Source organism: Aphis gossypii, chromosome 1, assembly GCF_020184175.1.
Source record: "Aphis gossypii isolate Hap1 chromosome 1, ASM2018417v2, whole genome shotgun sequence".
In the NCBI taxonomy this organism is placed as follows: Eukaryota; Metazoa; Arthropoda; class Insecta; order Hemiptera; family Aphididae; genus Aphis; species Aphis gossypii.
Genome location: NC_065530.1, coordinates 23,129,715 through 23,150,212, shown reverse-complemented (window position 1 = coordinate 23,150,212; position 20,498 = coordinate 23,129,715). Strand labels below are relative to the sequence as shown.

The following is a 20,498-nucleotide window of genomic DNA, read 5'->3' as shown; positions in this document are numbered from 1 at the left end:
AAAAATTAAACTTTAGACAAGTATAAACAAAATGTGTGCCTTTATATTTTTTATACAGATATAAAAATAACAAAATATTATAATACATTTTAAATAATTTGACTTTATAAATATTTTTTTAATGGCATTTATAAAAATGTAAAGACTAAAAAAATTTAGTATTTGGCATAATTCTTAATAACTTAAAATGAGTTGAAATATTTTTAAAATGTTGTTATAGAATGAAAATTATCAATTATTATATTATAAACAATTTTAAATTTTGACAAAATTTTAAGTATATAGAACGGTTATTCGTTTTTAAACTATAAAAATAAATAAAAATTGTTGAAACGGTATACGGATAAAGATCCAATGTTGTAAAAATTTAAACTGCAAATACTTATATACAAAAAAAATAAAAAAAAATAATGATTTTGCTTTTTGGTAGAATTTTTTAAATATAAAAAGTATATTAGCAAACTAAATAATCAGAAATTACCTTTTCAATTTATCATCTAAAATAATTTTCTAGCAGTGGAGTACTGGATTACATGAACACTTGCTATTCTGCATAAAAACATATGATTTAATTATTTTTTGAAACATAAATGACTACTATTGTTATAAATTATATATCTGCCAAGCAATAAAAAAAATATTATACATGGCTAACCATACAAAATATATTATACATACATTTATACTTTTTATGTATTTCTGTTAACACAAAACAATCACTATTATAATCCAAAAATGGTAATTATATATTAATCTAATTACACTCCTTTGAATTATAGTAATTATGATATCTAGTATTTTATTATATTTTTAAAAGGATGTTAGATCCGTATGCGTTTTTTCAATCTTATAAACATAATATAACTTAGGAAATTGTATATTTTGACTAATTAATTTAATCTATATTCCAATATATTTACTTATTATTAAGTTTAAAAGTAAAAATTAAGAATATTATCTAGTGAAACTCATAGATTTTTTTTAATTTAAAGCGATTTATGAACATTTTAATACATTCAATTGCTTGTGCGTTATTTTGTTAAATACAAACCTACGAAGTTCACTAGATAATATTCTTATTTTACATAAATAAATTCACTGTAATATGAGCTACAAAAGAGTAAAGTGGATTTTTCGGAACGTGCAATTTACTATATTAAGCGTTTGTATACGGAGACAACGTATGCGTAACAGTGATAGTGTAGCACCCTTTTAAGAAAAGGCCATATCATATACTCTTTTAAGGGCGTATGATGTAAGCCACTTAAATATTAATTTAAGAAAAATTTACAATTATTTTAAAGCAACCAACTAGTGTTCTTGCATCAGAAAAATTAAATATTATGTAACTATGAAACGATATTAAACGTACACAATAATCATGTTACAAATTATATTTCGCATATCATGGTTAATATTTTGATTTTTACTAAGACTATTTTTGGGACAAAGTTACCAGCCTGTATAGTTATTAATCTTCATAATTATTCATGAATGTGTAGCGTTCAATTAAAATATTTAAAATATCATAATTTACTCTGTATTGTAATATAGTTATTTAGATCATGATATTAATTAATACTATGTAAATGTATTTGTAGGAATCGTGTTTTTTATAACTATTACTATATATTATAATAAGTGTTGTACCTATTGCATTTATTTAATTTAGCAAAAAGTTCTGCCCATGTGTAATATTGTAGATGAATATATGAAAAAAGTCACAAATATACAAATACAATTTATATAACGTATCATATACGTTATATAAGTAGGTACTAATCAAAAATATGATAAACACTCGATGTTTTGTGTAAAACACGTAAAATATTTATTTACAAAAAACTAAGATGATATTGATGACAATTGACAATAATGTGTGTACAAATAAAAAAACACACTCAACACACATAAGGTTGCGTGTTGGTGTATATAGTTACGAAAATGTGCTAAGACTTAAAACAGTCTTTGATATCGTCAATGATGATGTCGGCGTATGAGATGCAACGTTCAGTGATTTGAGACGTTAGTGTTTTTAGTACGCGGGCTTGTATGGTGCTGGGGCGGGCTTGTAAGCCGGGGCCGGTGCGGAGTAAGCAGCTGGTGCTGGGTATCCACCTTCCTTCTTGACTTCAGCGTTGAAACCGTTGTAGTCGTCGGCGGTGTATTCTACGGTGCGCTTGCTACCGTCAGGTTCGACCAGGCTGTATGAGCCTTTGACGTAACCGTTGGCGTCAGCGTATTCGTTTTGGCTCTTGATGTCACCGGTGTAGGTGTCGTGTACGCTGTAGTCGAAGTTGTATGGTGACGGGGCGGAGTAGGCTTCTGGGGCATACGGTTTCGGGGCGGAGTATGGGGCTGGCTTGTAGGCTGGTGCAGCGGGGTATGCTGGTGCTGCTGGGTATGCTGGTGCTGCTGGGTATGCGGGTGCTGCTGGGTATGCTGGTGCTGGGTAAGCTGGGGCAGCTGGGTAGGCTGGTGCTGGGTAAGCTGGGGCGGCCGGGTAGGCTGGGGCTGGGTAAGCTGGGGCAGCTGGGTAAGATGGGTAGGAAGGTTCCTTGTAGACGGCCAGGGCGGTGGCTACGGCGCAAGCCGCGAAGATGATCAGCTGAAAAACGAAATTCAAATCAATAAACGATCGTTTATTTCAAAACTGTTTAAACCATCTTTGAGACGATATAGTGTTTTCGAGGCGATCTCGAAGTAAGCGTGTGTGAGAGAGAGAAAGGGTTAACAACCGTTGGCCCATATAAGGACTGTACAGACAAACGCCGGAGGATATAATATGCTATCGGTGTTTAAAAGTGTGACCTTGTTAAAAGAGTGCGTTTGTCGGTAAGTAAAAGTTACAGAAACCGGTCAGCTCGCGGCGGTGGTAATCGTGGTGCTCCTAAGTTTTGCGATTACGTGTACACGCGATTACGCAAATCAGGTGACGTTGACCGGCAAGGCAGCAACAGGTGTAGCTACACACACACTCCCTTTTATGTCTGTCGTATTAGATCGGATAACGGTAATCCGATCGTTTGCAAAATTGTTAGCCGCGATTCGGGTGTTTGTAACGTTGGAAAATATCAGTTTTCAAAATATGACACTGAAGTGTTTGTACAGTGTAGAAAATATTTCTAGGTAAAAACTGAACCGAATATGTCGTGAACAACTTATAAGCCCGTAAAACGTACGATGAATACGACGATTGTATTTAGAGTTAATAACAGTGTGAAATCGGACTTACTTTGGCGGACATTTTGTATGTGTGTTGTTGAGCGATTGTTACTGCAGCACAGTTAATCGTATTGGTTGTAGATGACTGTGGTTAATCGGTTGGTCCACGCTGGTATATATACACATGATCGAGTGTATAGTTGCCGGGCTCGCCCTAACTTGGGGGGGCGACGCCATTCGCCGTCAAAGCGTGGTGGGTCAACGCTTCTGTACACACAACAGGTATACCGTGTATGCGAGGGCGTATGCACCCAAGAGGGTCACCCGATTGACCGATTTCCCCTTCAGACAAAGGGGGCCCGCCATCTCGTTGCGCCATACTCCGCGTAATACCGCGTGATAATGTTATAATCTGTATAGTATTTTTAAATTTTTCGATGCGCAATTAATCCAAACTAAACCCACGAACAGTTGGTGTGACCGTCTCTACGATCTCGTATTTTGAACTAGGTCATTCTTAGAATATTGTCTATATATTCATAAATGATCACACCGAAATCTGCAGGATTTATGTTACAACATGTATTTTATTAAATCAATATCTCATGTCTTTGATACATACATACTTAAATATGTGCTACTTAATAACAATATTATTATATTATTTGATTATTATTATATAATAATTTGAATTTGATTTTATAAACGCTGTGTAGTAAATAAAAATATTTTTAATTTTATTAAAATATATTATAACATTATAATGTTTGCATCTTATAATACAATTTATAATATATGTAAGAATTTTTAGTTTAGTTTCATATATATATATATATGAATAACAATAAAATTTAAAATATATATATTTTACTATAAAAATGATTTTAGGTATACAAGATTTTAAATCAAAATAATATTTATCAAGTTGTCAAAGAGCTTTTTGAAGCTTTTGAAACTTTGATATTTTTTTTTATAATTATATACTCAAGATAAGAGGAAAATCCAAGTATATTATTTGTAACTATATTCAATTTGTTTTAATATAATTCATACCTACTTATATATTAATGTTCTCAATAATAAGCTTTTTGTATATAAACATTAACAATAATTTAGTAAAGATGCCTAAAGATGTTAATTCAATCACGTTATTTATACCAGTGTTTGAAGAGACCAATTCTATGTGGGATATGTGAATGGATAAATAAATTTAAAGGGCCATGATGGTGATACTATCGCATAAATCTATAAATTGGGAGCATCCATTATTTAACGCGTTGTTGCATATTAAATAATACGGAGTTTCAAAGATAATATTATAATTAATTGAAAAAAATCAAAAATTCTGATAAGTAACGATAATACGGCACGTAATGCATGTAATAAACCTGAAAACCCTATCAATAGTTTAAATAAATAGGTGCGTAAAATATTACATAGCCTTAACTCTAAAGTCTTATAGTGACAAAACTAGATTGTTGTTAATAATTTTGAAATATTTCAAAACGTAGAACAACAATTCGACTAAATTCGAACTCGACACTATAAATCCGTTATGTCAACACATTATTTGTGTTTACTATAAGTCCCACGCGAAACAGCTCATTTGGGTTCGGTTGAACTAGCGTTATATAATTATATTTTAATATTAGAGTATATTAACCTATTATCAAAATTAGAACTATTATAAAAATAAATTATCCGTGTTGCTTTTTCTGTAATATTTCAATTTTAAACCAAAATTTAAATATTTTTAAATTGTAATACATCAATCACTTACATAAAAATTTAAATAAAGTAAATTTAAATGAGAAAATCAAAATTTGTGTTATTATTATTATTTTTTTTTTTTTATGGTTCTGCTAAATGCAAGTTTAAAATGACACTGTAAATCATATAGAAAAAAAATAGTGCGTTTACTCAAATAAGTTTCCGGCCTATGTGTACACAACGTATGATTTTTTTAAAAACATTTCATCGTATTGATAATGTATTAAATGTATTATTTTTACTAATTTATACATTTTAATAATTCACATATATACTTTAAATGTGTTCAATTTAATCTAAATCGTTGAAAAATAGTCATATTCTTTATAATATTTTTTAGAACAAAATTATACACATGTATTTTAATATTATTTTAACTCGTGTATTTAATATAAGATTACAAGCAGTACAAAACATTTGGGTTTGTAAAAGTTAAAATTTAAATTTGTGAATTAATTGTATTTCAAATAATTTAAAATGATACAATTACAAAATACTAAGATAAAAATAGAGTAACTATGCTTTGAAAAACATTATATAATATATATTTATATAAAAGTAAATTATTGAAACAATATATTATATAGGGTATATACATTATACACATCAATAACTAAATAAAGTACAATAAAATATACCATAAAACTTAATTTAACATGTTAATTAATTAATAAAATAAAACAAATTCAACAATGAGAAAAAATTGTTACTACTTGTAACTATTGCCATTGATTATACATAGTGTATGTATAATATAATATATATGTATGTATAATCAATGTTATTACATAACATGGAGAGTATAATGTGTTAATACATTTTAAACTAAATTAATTTAATTTCCAATAAATGTAATTAAAATATATTTTTAATGAGTAAATCAATATTTGTAACCAGTGTTCTGTGATATATTGTTGTTATCTAATCATTATCGCAGTTAATAAAATATTAAACAATAATTATTATATTATATTTATATTTAAAATAAGAATTATATTTAATGCCACAGTATAGCTATTTGTTTAAAAAAAGAACTCTCATCGTAAACCCTAAGTCGTTTACATGTTTTATACATTTAATCAATTCACTTTTAATAAATTTTATACGGGTAGTTAGTAGTTACTGGTTAGAATTGATGATAAAATATAAAACATAATATTAATCAATCCCATTTCAATGAACGGCAAATAGGATAGGCAATCTTACTACTTTCCTGAGTAATAGGTTATTTATTTAACAAAATATGTGTATTTGTATTAAAAATCAGAAGAATACTAAGATAAACATTTTTAAGGGAGTAACTAATATATTTGATACGTATTTAAATTATAAAATAATGTATTCAGTTAACTTAATAACAAATTGTAATGATATAACGAAAAAGAAAAGAATCATTAATAATCAATTCTATATAAAAACTAATAATATATTATGTTGTAAATACATATTACGTTAATAATAAAAAAATTGTAATATAATATTATTATATAATAATCAATGTTTAATTCAACAATTATTAAAAAATAATAACATTTCTTAATTGAAATTGCAACAATTAACTATTTATATACTTGTTTTAAAATATAATAAGAAGTATTTGTATTTATTTAATATTAATATTATTGTTTCATATATTTTAAACAATGTATATTATGAAACACCATTTAAAACCCAACTGTATTAAGATAAACAATTTAATGGAATCAAACTTTGTAATTAAAATTTTATTGGTACATGGCATATTTGAAATAATTTTTTTTATTTTTCGTTTCAAAATAATATCATGTAATTTTGATGTAAGATAACTCAGGCCCAATTCCGACATTTTAAAATTTAAATTTAATACAACACAATACCTATGTATAGGTAGGAAATAAAAATTAAACAATAAAATATTATTTAGGTATAGATATAGGTATGTGCATTTTTGTTTATGCAAAAATGACTTGACGAAAACAAAAGTAAACACATTTTTTGAAGTACTGATTTAATTTCTCTCTGCGTACTTTGAATATTGTGAATAATACTTTTAACGCAATATAGATAATTCATGTTGAACAATATTATAATAATTTACATTGTATGAACTTTCATAACAACTCGAGACATGCGTGAAGAATGATTTTATCATAAAACACGTAAGTCTTATGCACATGCTGTTAATAAATATACATTTACTTTACTATATTGTGTTGTTTTAACTTTATCACATGTTTAACGTTCATTACTATATATACATATATTATAGTTATAACTCGTGTATCAACAAATACGAAAAAAAAACATTCACTTTTCCTTATTTTGTATATCATGGTATATATATAAACATAAATATATAATATAAACGGTGGTTGCACGAACCTACGTACTTTTAAAATTTTTACAACGTTTTGTATTTTCTTTATTATCAATAACTTTAAATCTTTCATGTTTTTACTATGAAAATAGGAAATAAAACCATACATTACGTTATTATTTTTTTCTTTCAAAAATACTTTGTATAGTTAATCGCATTTCATCAACTTGATAAGTTGACGTGTATAACGATATAAAATATTATTTAAATTTGTATACGCTAAATTGAGTAAGTTAACTCAGAATTGAACAAAATATTAAAAAAAATAATGAGTGTAATGTGCATACAATTAAAAAATATTCATGTTGGATTTAATATAATTTGATGAAGACTGAATACAAAAAAGTAAACTATTGATGGTTTATCATGATTAATGTGTACTATAAATTAAATATTAAAAAAAAGCCGATTATATTCCTGAGAAACATAAAGTTAAGAAACTGAACGTCATAAATTATTTGCAAAATACACAGTTTTATTGTACGATCATGAGGTTTGTTCATCATGAATTGTGCGTAGTCTTTACTATAAACCATATAGGTACTGCAGAGTGCAGTTTAATACAATATACGTACTAACTATGTATAGTACTCGTATAGGCCGATTACCTTGAGAAGCACATAGTTTGCTTATCTAAATGTACAACGCGGAAAATGGAGAGTAGTAATACATTTCTCGTCATAAAAGGTATAGTAACAATAGTAATATAAATAGTGAACAATTCGTTATCTGTTATGACATGGATGACGTTTATTTACAAAAAAAAAACACAAGATGAAACCGATGACAATAGTACATAAATATATGTTATATATAAAAAAACACACGCATGATGTTGCGTGTATTATACAGCTACGAAAATGTTGTGAGACTTAAAACAGTCTTCGAAGTCGTCAATGATGATGTCGGCGTATGAGATGCAACGTTCAGTGATTTGAGACGTTAGTGTTTTTAGTACGCGGGCTTGTATGGTGCTGGGGCGGGCTTGTAAGCCGGGGCCGGTGCGGAGTAAGCAGCTGGTGCTGGGTATCCACCTTCCTTCTTGACTTCAGCGTTGAAACCGTTGTAGTCGTCGGCGGTGTATTCTACGGTGCGCTTGCTACCGTCAGGTTCGACCAGGCTGTATGAGCCTTTGACGTAACCGTTGGCGTCAGCGTATTCGTTTTGGCTCTTGATGTCACCGGTGTAGGTGTCGTGTACGCTGTAGTCGAAGTTGTATGGTGACGGGGCGGAGTAGGCTTCTGGGGCATACGGTTTCGGGGCGGAGTATGGGGCTGGCTTGTAGGCTGGTGCAGCGGGGTATGCTGGTGCTGCTGGGTATGCTGGTGCTGCTGGGTATGCGGGTGCTGCTGGGTATGCTGGTGCTGGGTAAGCTGGGGCAGCTGGGTAGGCTGGTGCTGGGTAAGCTGGGGCTGCCGGGTAGGCTGGGGCTGGGTAAGCTGGGGCAGCTGGGTAAGATGGGTAGGAAGGTTCCTTGTAGACGGCCAGGGAGGTGGCTACGGCGCAAGCCGCGAAGATGATCAGCTGAAAAACGAAATTTAAATTAATAAAAGATCGTTCATATCAATACTGTCTACAGGGCAGTGTATTGTTTTCGCGCCAAAATCGGAGCATGTGTATGAGAAAATGAGAGAAAAGGTTAACCGTCAGCGATCCGTATAAGGATAATGTAGATGGTTAGATGAGGATTTATCGGAGTTAACGTGTACGACCTTGTTCAAAGAGCTAGTCGTGACGACGATGACGGTACTTATTATTATTATGTGCAGTCCGTTGATCGGCCGGCGAGTAAAAGTTATGGAAACCGGTCGATAGCTGTGCGCCCAAGTGTTGTATTGTTACGTGTGCGCACGATCGAACGGATTAAGCAACATTAACTAACTGCCACAGCACACTACCGTTAATCCACGTTTAATGCGAACTAGATCCATGCGCGTTCCCACCTTTTACCGCTGATCACAGATTACCGCTCTGTATGACTTAACCGTTAAATGTCTATTCGATTTCAATATATTATTATTGCGACGGCCGTATGCCAATTAATGAAAGGGGAGAGGGGGCTCTTAATGAAATGAAATTTTTTTAAACTATTTCAATTGTATTTAGATACGTATATCTAGTAAAGACGAGTTAAAAACTCAAGTCGACGAGAATTAATTCTCAACAAATATTATGATCGCAACGATAGAGTGTTTTTTGATATTCTGAATTGTTATTATTTTGAGACTAAGACTTTCATCCGGACGATCGTGTGTGCACGCGATGTACTACAATTTTATTTAATAATATAGAGTTTCACTTACTTTGGAGAACATTTTGTGTTGGAGTTGTCGAGCGTCTGTTATTGTACTCGTGGAGTGGATTGTTGATGACTGTGGTTGATCGGATGGTCCTCGCTGGTATATATACACACGGCTGAGTATTGCGAGATTCGCCCTGTCCAGGGGGGGAAACGGCGTGCGCTCGCGTGAGTGGACAAACACGCGAGGGCGTGCTCGCCCAAGGGGGTCACCGGGTCGTCCGGTTTCCCCTTAGGTAATGGGCACCAACATGTTGCTCCACCAAGGTAGGTACTGTGAGCGCAACACAATTATTTAATCCTCTTTGTATCGATGTAATAGACGAAAAAGAAGAAAAAACTATAATATAATATTAATAATATCGTGATTGAAGACTCGGTGCATTCGCTATAATTTAGTCATTTCGAGAATCCGAATAAACGCGGTGAAGTTACATGCGGTACATTTGATTGATCAAAACACCATTGATATATGCTCTAATATCAAAATAGTTTAATTTAGTATCATTTTATAACTACTACACTACAAACACTGATTTTTTTTTTTTACATTGTTAATACTAATGATACATAACATTTTATTTTGCATACTTTTATTTAAAACTTTGATTGAATAGATTCCACCACGATTTAAAGTTCTCGAAGTGTTTTTAAACTAGAATTAAAATCCATATTCTGGTTTTAGAAGTTATCAATTTCATTCACATATTTCGAAAACGTTTAAATACACCTTTTTTTATATTAATATTAGTAATACTTTTAAAAGTCGAGTAAAAATCATAATTTGAATAGTTTATTATTTTAGATAATATTATATAGCATCAAATCATAACAATGTTACATAAAGTACTATTAAAGTGCTTATATTTAAATACTGATGGACTCATTAGTTTCTACCTTTTAAGAATTTATTAATTAGGTAATTTTAATAATTTAAAATTAACAAAAGACTTTTTATTACAAACATTATTCTGGGTTTCTTTATGAAAAGAAATTGATTTTTTTTTTTCGTAACTATTAAGTACTATGAAATCGTATGGTTTATAAAAATATTTATTTACTAATAAATTACTATACAAATAATCATTATAAGTGAAAAATGTATAATAGTATACATTTATGTAACTAAATTATAAATAATTATGCCAATAGGCTATTGGTTTATTATTAAATTTAGTTTTCTTAATTTAATTTACCTAATGTTTTTACAATGTTACAATGAGCTTTTGATAATTATTTTTCAATAGTTAAATTTAAAAAACTAATGACTATTGTCTACCTCTATATTTTGTAGTCATGTAATATTTTAATATTTAGTCAGGTTAACTAAGCAGTATACATATATCATATTAAGTAAGGTTAAAGCAATGCAATTGGTTTATAATATATTTTATCCGTGATCCAATATAAATATATATATATATATATATATATATATATATGTATGTATACTCATATATGTGTTGGTTTTTTTAAGAATTGGTTACTTTTATCGGTGTTAGTAAAAGAGTATTTCATTTTAAGCGTCGATATCTGTGAAATTAATAAGATCATGTTTTATGTTATGTACATTTTACATGCATAATATTTCACTCACTCTCGAAATGTAAGTCATTTCTAGACTTAGTATTTAATAGTTATATAACTTCATGACACACCCAGATTTAAGGTTTCTTAAATTACACTATACTAAAAACAAATCAACTTTTCAATATTTGTTTACATAAGGAAATTAAGCTGTCTGCATACAATTTCATATTATAACATTATAGTTTTTATAGAAAAATATTGAGACAATTTAAACTTTAGTTGCTCTATAGTCAACTATATATAATTCAATATATTGTGTTTTCATATTTTGTTTTTTTTTATGACCGTATTTCTTGAAAATAAAACGTATAATTAATTTTAACTATACAATAATTCATGGTGTACACAAATTAAAAATAGAAAACAACCATTTCATCATTAAAATGTCATAATAAAGATAGTATATGGGTAGTAGTTGTTATGTGCATATAATAATCATACAACTGAACAAAATATAACTGTGAGCACATTTTGACTACAAACCACCATAATACTGTAGCATCTCCTTTTACGAAGCATATAAAAAATAAATTAAATTTTAATTGATTGCTATAACATACATACACAGATGATATATTATTTAGTTTACAAACACAGTAATATTTTACGTTAATTTGGCATTACCGCTTACTAGAAAATAAAAGTTCTATTTTATTCAATTTATACTACATCCGTTAACCGTTATAATATACCAGTATTCTTTAGTTAAAACAATTGAAAGTTATTGCTTACAAGTTATTACATATTAGTATTTAACGTGTAAAAATTAACTGTTTATTCATTTTATAATATAGCGAGTCATATACGTCATGACAGGCAAAATATGGAATTAAAAACTAAATACGTTGATTGGTACCTGATGAAGCTCAACGTGTTCGTGCTTTTTGAATTACAAGGTGTACATGATGAGTTTGAGAGTAAAGGGGTCGAGAGATCAATGATATTGTGGGACGATATAGACAAGGCCGAATTTAATGAACTTATATACTATACCTATAACCGTTGCAAGTATGAAAACTGTTTGGACTCGTATACCAATTATTATTATACGGAGAATATTGTAAAGAAGTGATGCTGACGCCAATCCGTCTATTATTAAAATTGATTTCTTCATTAATAAGAAATTATTATTTCGATTTCGTAACAGACGTTTTGATATTTTAATTTATTTTGTTTGAATGTTGTAGAATATATACAATTATCATTACGAGGTACTCAAGTACTACTATACTACTTTTGAATATTGCATTTTTTTAAAAATCTTGTTAAATGTACAGCTGATTTTCAAGTTATTTCAAATAAAATCCATCAACAAAGCAATATGTTAACAATTTTCACCATGTCACTCATAAGTTATAATACATTTCTTATGTCAATTATCGTCAGTAAAATGTTTTTTTTATTAAATATGAAAAAAATTCTACAAAAAAAAATAATAATCGATAAATATTAATTAAATTTCAACAAGCAATATCATTTAATCCACAGTATAATAGATTTTAATTATGGTAAATTATAATGATTACATAAAAGTGCTACTTATAGCAAGTATCTACCACCCCTAGCGCCATTGACTCATAAAAAAATGAATTTATAACAGAAAGAGAGTTTCAAGAACCAACAATTTTAAGAAAAAGATAGCTTACACTTTAGATCATATTATACTCAGAGCTATTCACTATATCTTTCTAACTTGTTGGTACTTGAGAATCTGTAACTGAATATGAGGGATGCTGTTTTTATTATATTATTTTATCTATATCTAACCTCCATATATTATAATCGATATAATTATTATTTTCACTTTTATCAATAACACAAAATTAAATAAATGAATGCAACAACTGTGATAAGAATATATGATAATAACACCTCTGCTCTTAGTATTTGTGTATCGCTATAGTATTGATATGGTATTCTGTATACGATAAACAATTGGGTTGTATATAATGATAATTATAATAATAATTTCTATTATCTTCTGAGACTTGAGTAAAAACAAGATTTTCGAAATGATCTGAATTCAAAAGTATTTCGGTTTTCAGCTAAACACAATTTTATGATTCCATTCAGACGATTAAATCTACAGTTACGTATTTGCTAGTTTTTTAAGTAACACAACGTGACGTACTTTCTGGGCATTAATGTATTACACTACAACTTAATTCACTGTGTCTTACTGTTAAAGTATTTTAACTGTGTACTACAAACGTATAAAAAAATATTATTTCTTATGATTTTTATCTTTTTGGTGATTTTTGACATTGATGAATATTTCCCGACTCTGGTATACAATTCACAGAAATCCATTACGTTTTTTTTTCATATGGCGTGTAAATTAAATATTTTTAATAATTCTTATGCGTATTACATTCATTTTACCATTATTACTCTCAAACTTTTTTTTACATGCATAGGTATGTCTTTTTTAGATGTCAAAATGTTTGCATGTTAATTTTGAATTACCCATATGTATAATTAATAGTGTGTATTAAATCAACTATATAATTATAGACCATTTCAAGTTCTAAATCTTACTATGAAAAATTGTAAATTAATGTATTCATATCTTTAAAAATAATATTATAAAACAAATATTAATCTTATTCCAATTACATAATTAAATTTTAAATTTTAGGTCAGTTTGATCGTGATCGACTGATTGCTTTTTGAAGAATTTGCTGTGATAGTTCAAACCACCTACATAACAAGTAGGTAAGTCCGCCCAATAACTAACAAACGGGAAAACGATTCACGTTAGATTATTTATACTATTAATGAGTTGTTGTTGATGGATGTTGGTACATTACGCAGTTATGTTCTTTAATTATATATTATAGTTTTAAGATCTACTGACTTCGGTCGGGGTCGCACATGAAAACAATAAACGTTTGTTTATTTTTATAAACTTGTTGATAATACTTACAAAAAACATTTAATGTGATTCCACATATATATAAAAAAAAAAATTATGTATACGATTTGATTTAATTTTGGTCAATAAAAAATAAAAACTTTCTGTTTTCATTAATTTTTAAATAATATGTTCATTTTTAGTAATTTAAATGATGCAATGTTGTTAATAAATATATTGTGTAGACTTATCACAATAAATTGTAAAATATGTTATACCAGGTTAAGGCTTGTTGCAATTAAATTTTGCTATGCAATAAGTTTTAATAACATCAATTTATAAATGTATAAGTACAATGTCAAGTTGGCCTAATTAAAAAATGATTCATTGAGATTCACTTTCTGACAAATAGTAACATAATATATATTCACATCGTCGGTGTACAGTTTACCTTGAAGAAGTATCACTATGAGTTATGACGTTGTAATAGGTTTAAGATTTTATAGTGGTATAATGCTAGATGTAGGGAATATATTTTTGGTTTTTCTAAAATAGTAATTGGCAAGTAAAAGTTGCTTTTATAATTTAAAAATCTGAAAAACTAAAATTATTTATTTATTTATTTTTTTTTTTATGAATTAAAAAACTTTATATCAAATGGTATATAATTTACAATTTACATTACATTATATTTTATAGGTATATAATATCAAAATTCAACAAATTATTTCATGTTTTTAAAGTAGTTTATTTCACTGTCAGATTTATTTCAATTGTATAATTTACATTTGCAATTAAAATAGAAGTCTATAAATAATATAATAGAATATTGGATTTTATCTAACAAAGTTATTATTATTTCATAAATATTAAAATATATGTTGTAGATAAGTAAAACTATTATAAACAGTTTTGTTTATACTGAATACAAAATAATAGATACGATAAATACCTATTATAAATATATATATATTTTTTTTTAAGTTACAGTAAAAAATTGTATTTCCAATAAAAATATAATTATTATGGTTCAAAGAATTAAAATTAAAACAATTATTTAATTTTCAAGAATGTATGATACATTACTTAAATGCAAAAAAATTGTCTATGTTAATCATAATATTAATTTAAAATGTAGGTGTCTCGATGGCCAAATGTAAACTCCTACATTAATAACCTCTTAAAATTTTTACTTAAAAATCAAAGATACTGTAATCTCCTTACATAGACATTTTCCCCTTTAAAAAATAGGGTAATATTACTTAAATTCACGATTTTGAAGTTGAAAAGCTCAAAAAGTTAAAAATTATCATAACTTCAAAAATTTTTGTTTTTAACGTACCTAAATGATTAGGTAACCTAACCTATGACTAGGTATTGTTTTATTAACATTTTTATGATTTTTTTAAAAAAATTTTATTATAAGCTTAAATGATTATGACTTAGTATTATTTTACTAACATTTTTATTATATTTTTTACTTTTTTTGTTTCATCCGTTAATATATTGCAAGACTGATATTTTTTTTACAGCAATACAAGCGGTATTAATTTTTAATAGAAGTTAACACTATCTTTTGTAGGAGATTACACTACATTTGTAGGAGTTTACCATTCCCCATCTCGATGTCTATAATATTATAAATTAAATTTTAAACTTTCCATTCACTTGAAAACTTAGATATTAAATTTATATTAAGAGTCATAATTATTTGTATCATAATCATTTTTATTTTAACTTTTAAGACATTAATTACAAATATTCTAATTATTTGAAACGTTAATTATATATTTTATTTCTGATAAATTATGAATTGCACATGAATATAATTCGTATGTTACATATATATCACACTACCTATTTATTAAAAAGATCAATTACAAAAACCACATAGTGTTTCATCTTGGTTCTAAAATGTGAAATAAAAGCAATAAATTTCAAACAGTCCATTAGTTACAATGAAATTCGAATATGTTAACAGTCGAACAACCATAAGTGCCGTTATCTATTATACTGTTATTTATTTGAACGGTTTTCAATAAAGTAAACTGAAAATGATACTTTGTATCTATCAAATAAATAATAATTGACCACATACTACAACTTATGTATTAAGTTATTTTTAAAGATTAGACCTAATATTTACTAAATACTAATCATCGTATTAATAACCTACTATAATTTAAAATATAATGTAAATAATTAATGTACCAATTTTAAGCTGATTACAAATACAATTACATTTCCATTTTTTTTTTTTTTTAAATGATCGTATCATATTAGTTAAAACGATTAACACGATTACTATAAAATATATTAAAATTTGTCGATATATGTTAAAACTTAAAACTTTAAAAATGTAATCTATAATAAAAAATTCATATTTCTTTTAATTTATTATTGTTTGTTTGTTTATATGGTATTCCATTTGATGGTTTAAATTTATTTATCTCTGTACACTGGCTCAAAATAATCTATGAGACTTGCTTTAATATTATACTTATCTATTATATAAAATGTATAAAGTATCTTACATATTAAGCATACATTTTGATTGTAAGCTATAGACATATCAATTTGACTATAATATTTCAAAAAAAAAAAAAAAATGATAAAAACAAAAAAAAAATGAGTATCATTAATTTAAAGGTACATATTTTCTTACTTTTAATTGCATAGTAAGACAAAAAGTATGAAATTGTATTACTTTAAATAGACCAAATATCAATTTAACTAGATGAGATTGTCATAGACTGTAGGTACCTACATAGATATTACTGACTTATTTTTGTGTTGTTAATAATGACACAATATTTTATTATTAATGATATTGGAAATAAAAATGAAAATGTATGTTTAAATGTAAGTTTTTATCGCCAGTGGTATTAGGATTGTTAGGAAATAATAAAAAAAAAAAAAATAATTAAAAACACAGAGTTATAGACAATTGAAATTTTATTTACATAAAAATACAATAATTTATAGTAATCATTTCTTATAGTTTAAAAGGAATTAGTACTGTTTGTACGGGGAAGGTTTGTATGCCGGGGCGGCGTACGATGGCTTGTAGGCCGGGGCAGGGGTAGGGTATCCGTAAGCCGGAGCGGGGGTAGAGTATCCGTAAGCTGGGGCAGGTGTGGAGTATCCGTATGCTGGAGCAGCTGGGTAGGACTCAGTTGGGTAGGCTGGGGCAGATGGGTATGCTGGTGCAGCTGGGTAGGCTGGTGCAGAGTAAGCCGGGGCGGAGTAAGCTGGTTTGTATGCTGGCTTGTAGGCTGGTGCAGCAGAGTATGATGGGGCAGCTGGGTATGCTGGGGCAGCAGAGTATGCTGGGGCAGCTGGGTATGCTGGGGCAGCTGGGTAAGCTGGGGCAGCAGAGTATGCTGGGGCAGCTGGGTAAGCCGGGGCTGATGGGTAAGCTGGGGCAGCTGGGTAAGCTGGGGCCTTGTAGGCTGGTTTGTAGGCTGGGGCAGAGCTGTAGGATGGGGTTCCTTCCTTTTTAACTTCAGCGTTGAAACCGTTAACGTCGTCGGCGGTGTATTCGACAATTCTCTTGGTACCGTCGGCTTCGACCAAGCTGTAAGATCCCTTGACGTAACCGTTTCCGTCACTGTATTCGGATTGGCTCTTGATGTCGTAGGTGGAATCGTCGTGCACGCTGTAGTCGAAGTTGTATGGGGCTGGGGCGTATGCGGCTTCTGGGGCGTATGCCTTAGGTGCTGAGTATGAGGCAGGCTTGTACGCTGGTGCTGGGTAAGATGATGGTGCTGGGTAAGCTGATGGTGCTGGGTATGCCGATGGTGCTGGGTAGGCAGACGGTGCCGGGTAGGCTGGGGCTACTGGACCGGCAAGTGCAGAAACCAGCACGCAGGCGAAGACGGCGACAGTCTGTAAATAAATAGACAACAAGCTTAGAGTAGTTCTAATAAGATGTCACTTATAAAAAAAAAGTATGAACGAGATATTATATTATGTGGGAGTTATCGTAATAATCATTATTATTAGATTTATAGTATTATATCTATGGTGTAGAACTTTTTGTATACCAAACTAGAGATTGGATCTAAATTTAATTAACTGTCGTTGAGTAATTTAGTAGGTAACAATTAATAGTAACTTTTAATAATAAGTGAACAAGACACAACTAAAAACCCGTGAACTTTTCAAATAAATGTTGAGATAACTAGAAAATAAATGTTTTCCTCCGATATGTATGTATGTTTAAATTAAAAGCGCGCAAAAACGATTAAGGTTATAAGAAGAAAAAAATAATTAAATAACAAAATTTATTTAATCATCATTAGTTACTATGATATAATTTAAAATTATATTTTAAACAATAAAAAATTTTAAATGAAAGTTATATTTAATTTAAATATTTGTATAATATATCAGGTATATTAATCTACCTTTATAAAACTCAAAATATTTTAAAACAGTTAATATTATAAAATAATGGAAGTACAATTATACACAACTAATATTTTATTGAGTAATAATAACTTTATATAAATAATCAAATAAAAAAAGCACAAGGAAACACCAATTTACATGAGAACACTTGAATTTTTAGGTATTATAAAATTATAGTAAACTCATAATTTGTTTAAACACTGTGAAACATTTGAACTAACATTATATTCCCGATGAAAAATAAGATACTGTATAAATATGAATACTTAATGAAATATTAAATTTAACACTAAGACACTAATTTTACTGCAAAACGAATTTTAACATTTATCTGTACTATGGTACTATTAATGGTACTATGGTACTTACTTTGAATGCCATTTTGAATAAATAAATATTTTTTTGTTGTTGTTTAGTGTTTTGATACTGAACGTTGACTGAGTAATGTTGATTGACAACGATCCGCTTTATATATTAATCCGAATGCCAAGTTTTGCTCCCTCCGGGGCGCACTGTAACCATTCATAGTGGCAGTAGCGAGGGCGTACCCAGCATCATAAACAGCCGGATTGCGTGATCCCGGTGGGGCGTTTGGGGGTTCCCCCGAGCGAAATTTTACCAAAATAGCACCAGCTAGCCAGGTTATTACATATTATTGTTATGCGTATCGTTACGATTTTATTTTTATTTTTTTATTTTCGTGACTGGACTGAATCACCAACTGGTTAGCCAACAACCACGTTACAATATTTCACTTTTCCTATGCATTAACACTTTCTTAAGTCCAAATGAAATATAGAGTTGAAATACCGGACATAAATTAAAAAAAAAAAAATAATAATAACAATAAAGTTGTATTGTTTCGGTTGGTGTTTAGGATACGACATTTCTGAAGACGAGTGACGAATAGAGTTCTAAAATTCAAATAGGTGGGAGTCTCGTTTGGTGTAGCCATAATGCCGAAAAATAAAATGGCAAACAGACGTCAATGATACGCTGAATAGTCACATTCATTTCGTTCCTTAAAATATATAACTTATAACAATCCAAACATACTATTGGTTATAAATAATATTTATTGTACCATTGTATTTATAATCAGTGATGATATATAAATATATAATGCCGTTTTTTATTTCCTGTCGGTTTTGTGTAATATCTTTAATTACTTTAATTTGTATGATAACTTGTTTCGTTTCGTCGTCCAATTAAGATTTTACTGCGTTTATGTTAATCAAGCTGATTATAATATGGAGAGATGGAGAGTATTTTAAAACTTGTATACACTTTAGAAAACAAATTATTTTTTATATTTTTTAAATCATATAGTTTAAATCCAACATGTTATGTAAAGTAAATAGTCTAAATCCAATAACTTATAAGTATATTTTTATAATTATAAATACAACTTATTTTAATACGTAAGACCTTGTGCCAACCGTCAATGGACTCAACTAGGATATACCAGCTACAGTTTAAGTCGTTTTCTCAATATATGTCTCATAAAAAATATTCTGATCACGTATGATATAGTACAAGCCTATTATTATTGACCTTGACTCTCGATAAGTTCATAAGTAATAAAAACGTGTAATAGATGAAATTGCCGTAAAATTACTTCGATATCATAAATCATCTTAGTTCAAATATTTTTAAAAATAAAATACATATTATTATGTGATTGAGGATGCGATTTATTGGAAATCAGATGACGTTGAATTAATTTAATTCATTTTCAAATCATAAATACCGTTAAGTTAATGATGAATTTTCTAATATTATAGATAATAGTATTATATAGATTCAAGAGAATTCTAATATAGCTTTATCATATTTAAACTTCTGGCACCTTATTCGGAACACAATAAATAAATAAAAAATAAATAGTTTATATATTTTGAGAATATTTTTTAAAATAGAAATATATTAGAATAAATAGGTAACTATTTGAATTTAATTTAATAAAGCAAATTGATGGAAAATTTTTTAAGATTTTTTTTTTCTGTTTATAAAATGATTAATCCTATAATATCATTTGGAACAATAAATTG

General features: G+C 28.7%; 3 protein-coding genes across 9 annotated transcripts in view; 1 reads left to right on the top strand and 2 right to left on the bottom strand.

Annotated features, from left to right (window-relative positions):
• Positions 1 to 20,498, top strand: part of LOC114129135 (Kv channel-interacting protein 1-like) — a 390,998-nt gene that overhangs the window by 158,377 nt on the left and 212,123 nt on the right. For 4 of the 6 annotated variants that reach the window (XM_050200786.1, XM_050200760.1, XM_050200779.1 and 1 more), the window contains one exon: positions 13,819 to 13,895. The exons of 1 other annotated variant lie outside the window; for it this stretch is intronic. The gene's annotated coding sequence lies outside the window, so the exon portion shown is untranslated. The remainder of the gene's footprint in view (positions 1 to 13,818; positions 13,896 to 20,498) is intronic. One more of the 6 variants, XM_050200770.1, reaches the window with a different exon arrangement.
• On the bottom strand, positions 1,808 to 9,725 carry LOC114126114 (cuticle protein 7-like). Of its 2 annotated transcripts, none has more exons than XM_050200828.1 (2): positions 9,595 to 9,725; positions 1,808 to 2,608 (listed from the first exon to the last, which is right to left on the bottom strand). In XM_050200828.1, exons 1-2 carry the CDS (start codon positions 9,604 to 9,606, stop codon positions 2,036 to 2,038), a joined length of 585 nt encoding a protein of 194 aa, XP_050056785.1. In that variant the 5' UTR covers positions 9,607 to 9,725; the 3' UTR covers positions 1,808 to 2,035. The 2 variants fall into 2 exon arrangements, with proteins under 2 accessions (XP_050056785.1, XP_027845794.1); XM_027989993.2 differs by lacking the exon at positions 9,595 to 9,725 and adding an exon at positions 3,236 to 3,402.
• Positions 8,017 to 18,960, bottom strand: LOC114126130 (adhesive plaque matrix protein-like). Its single transcript, XM_027990013.2, has 3 exons — positions 18,817 to 18,960; positions 17,194 to 17,922; positions 8,017 to 8,764 (listed from the first exon to the last, which is right to left on the bottom strand). Exons 1-3 carry the CDS (start codon positions 18,826 to 18,828, stop codon positions 8,243 to 8,245), a joined length of 1,263 nt encoding a protein of 420 aa, XP_027845814.1. The 5' UTR covers positions 18,829 to 18,960; the 3' UTR covers positions 8,017 to 8,242.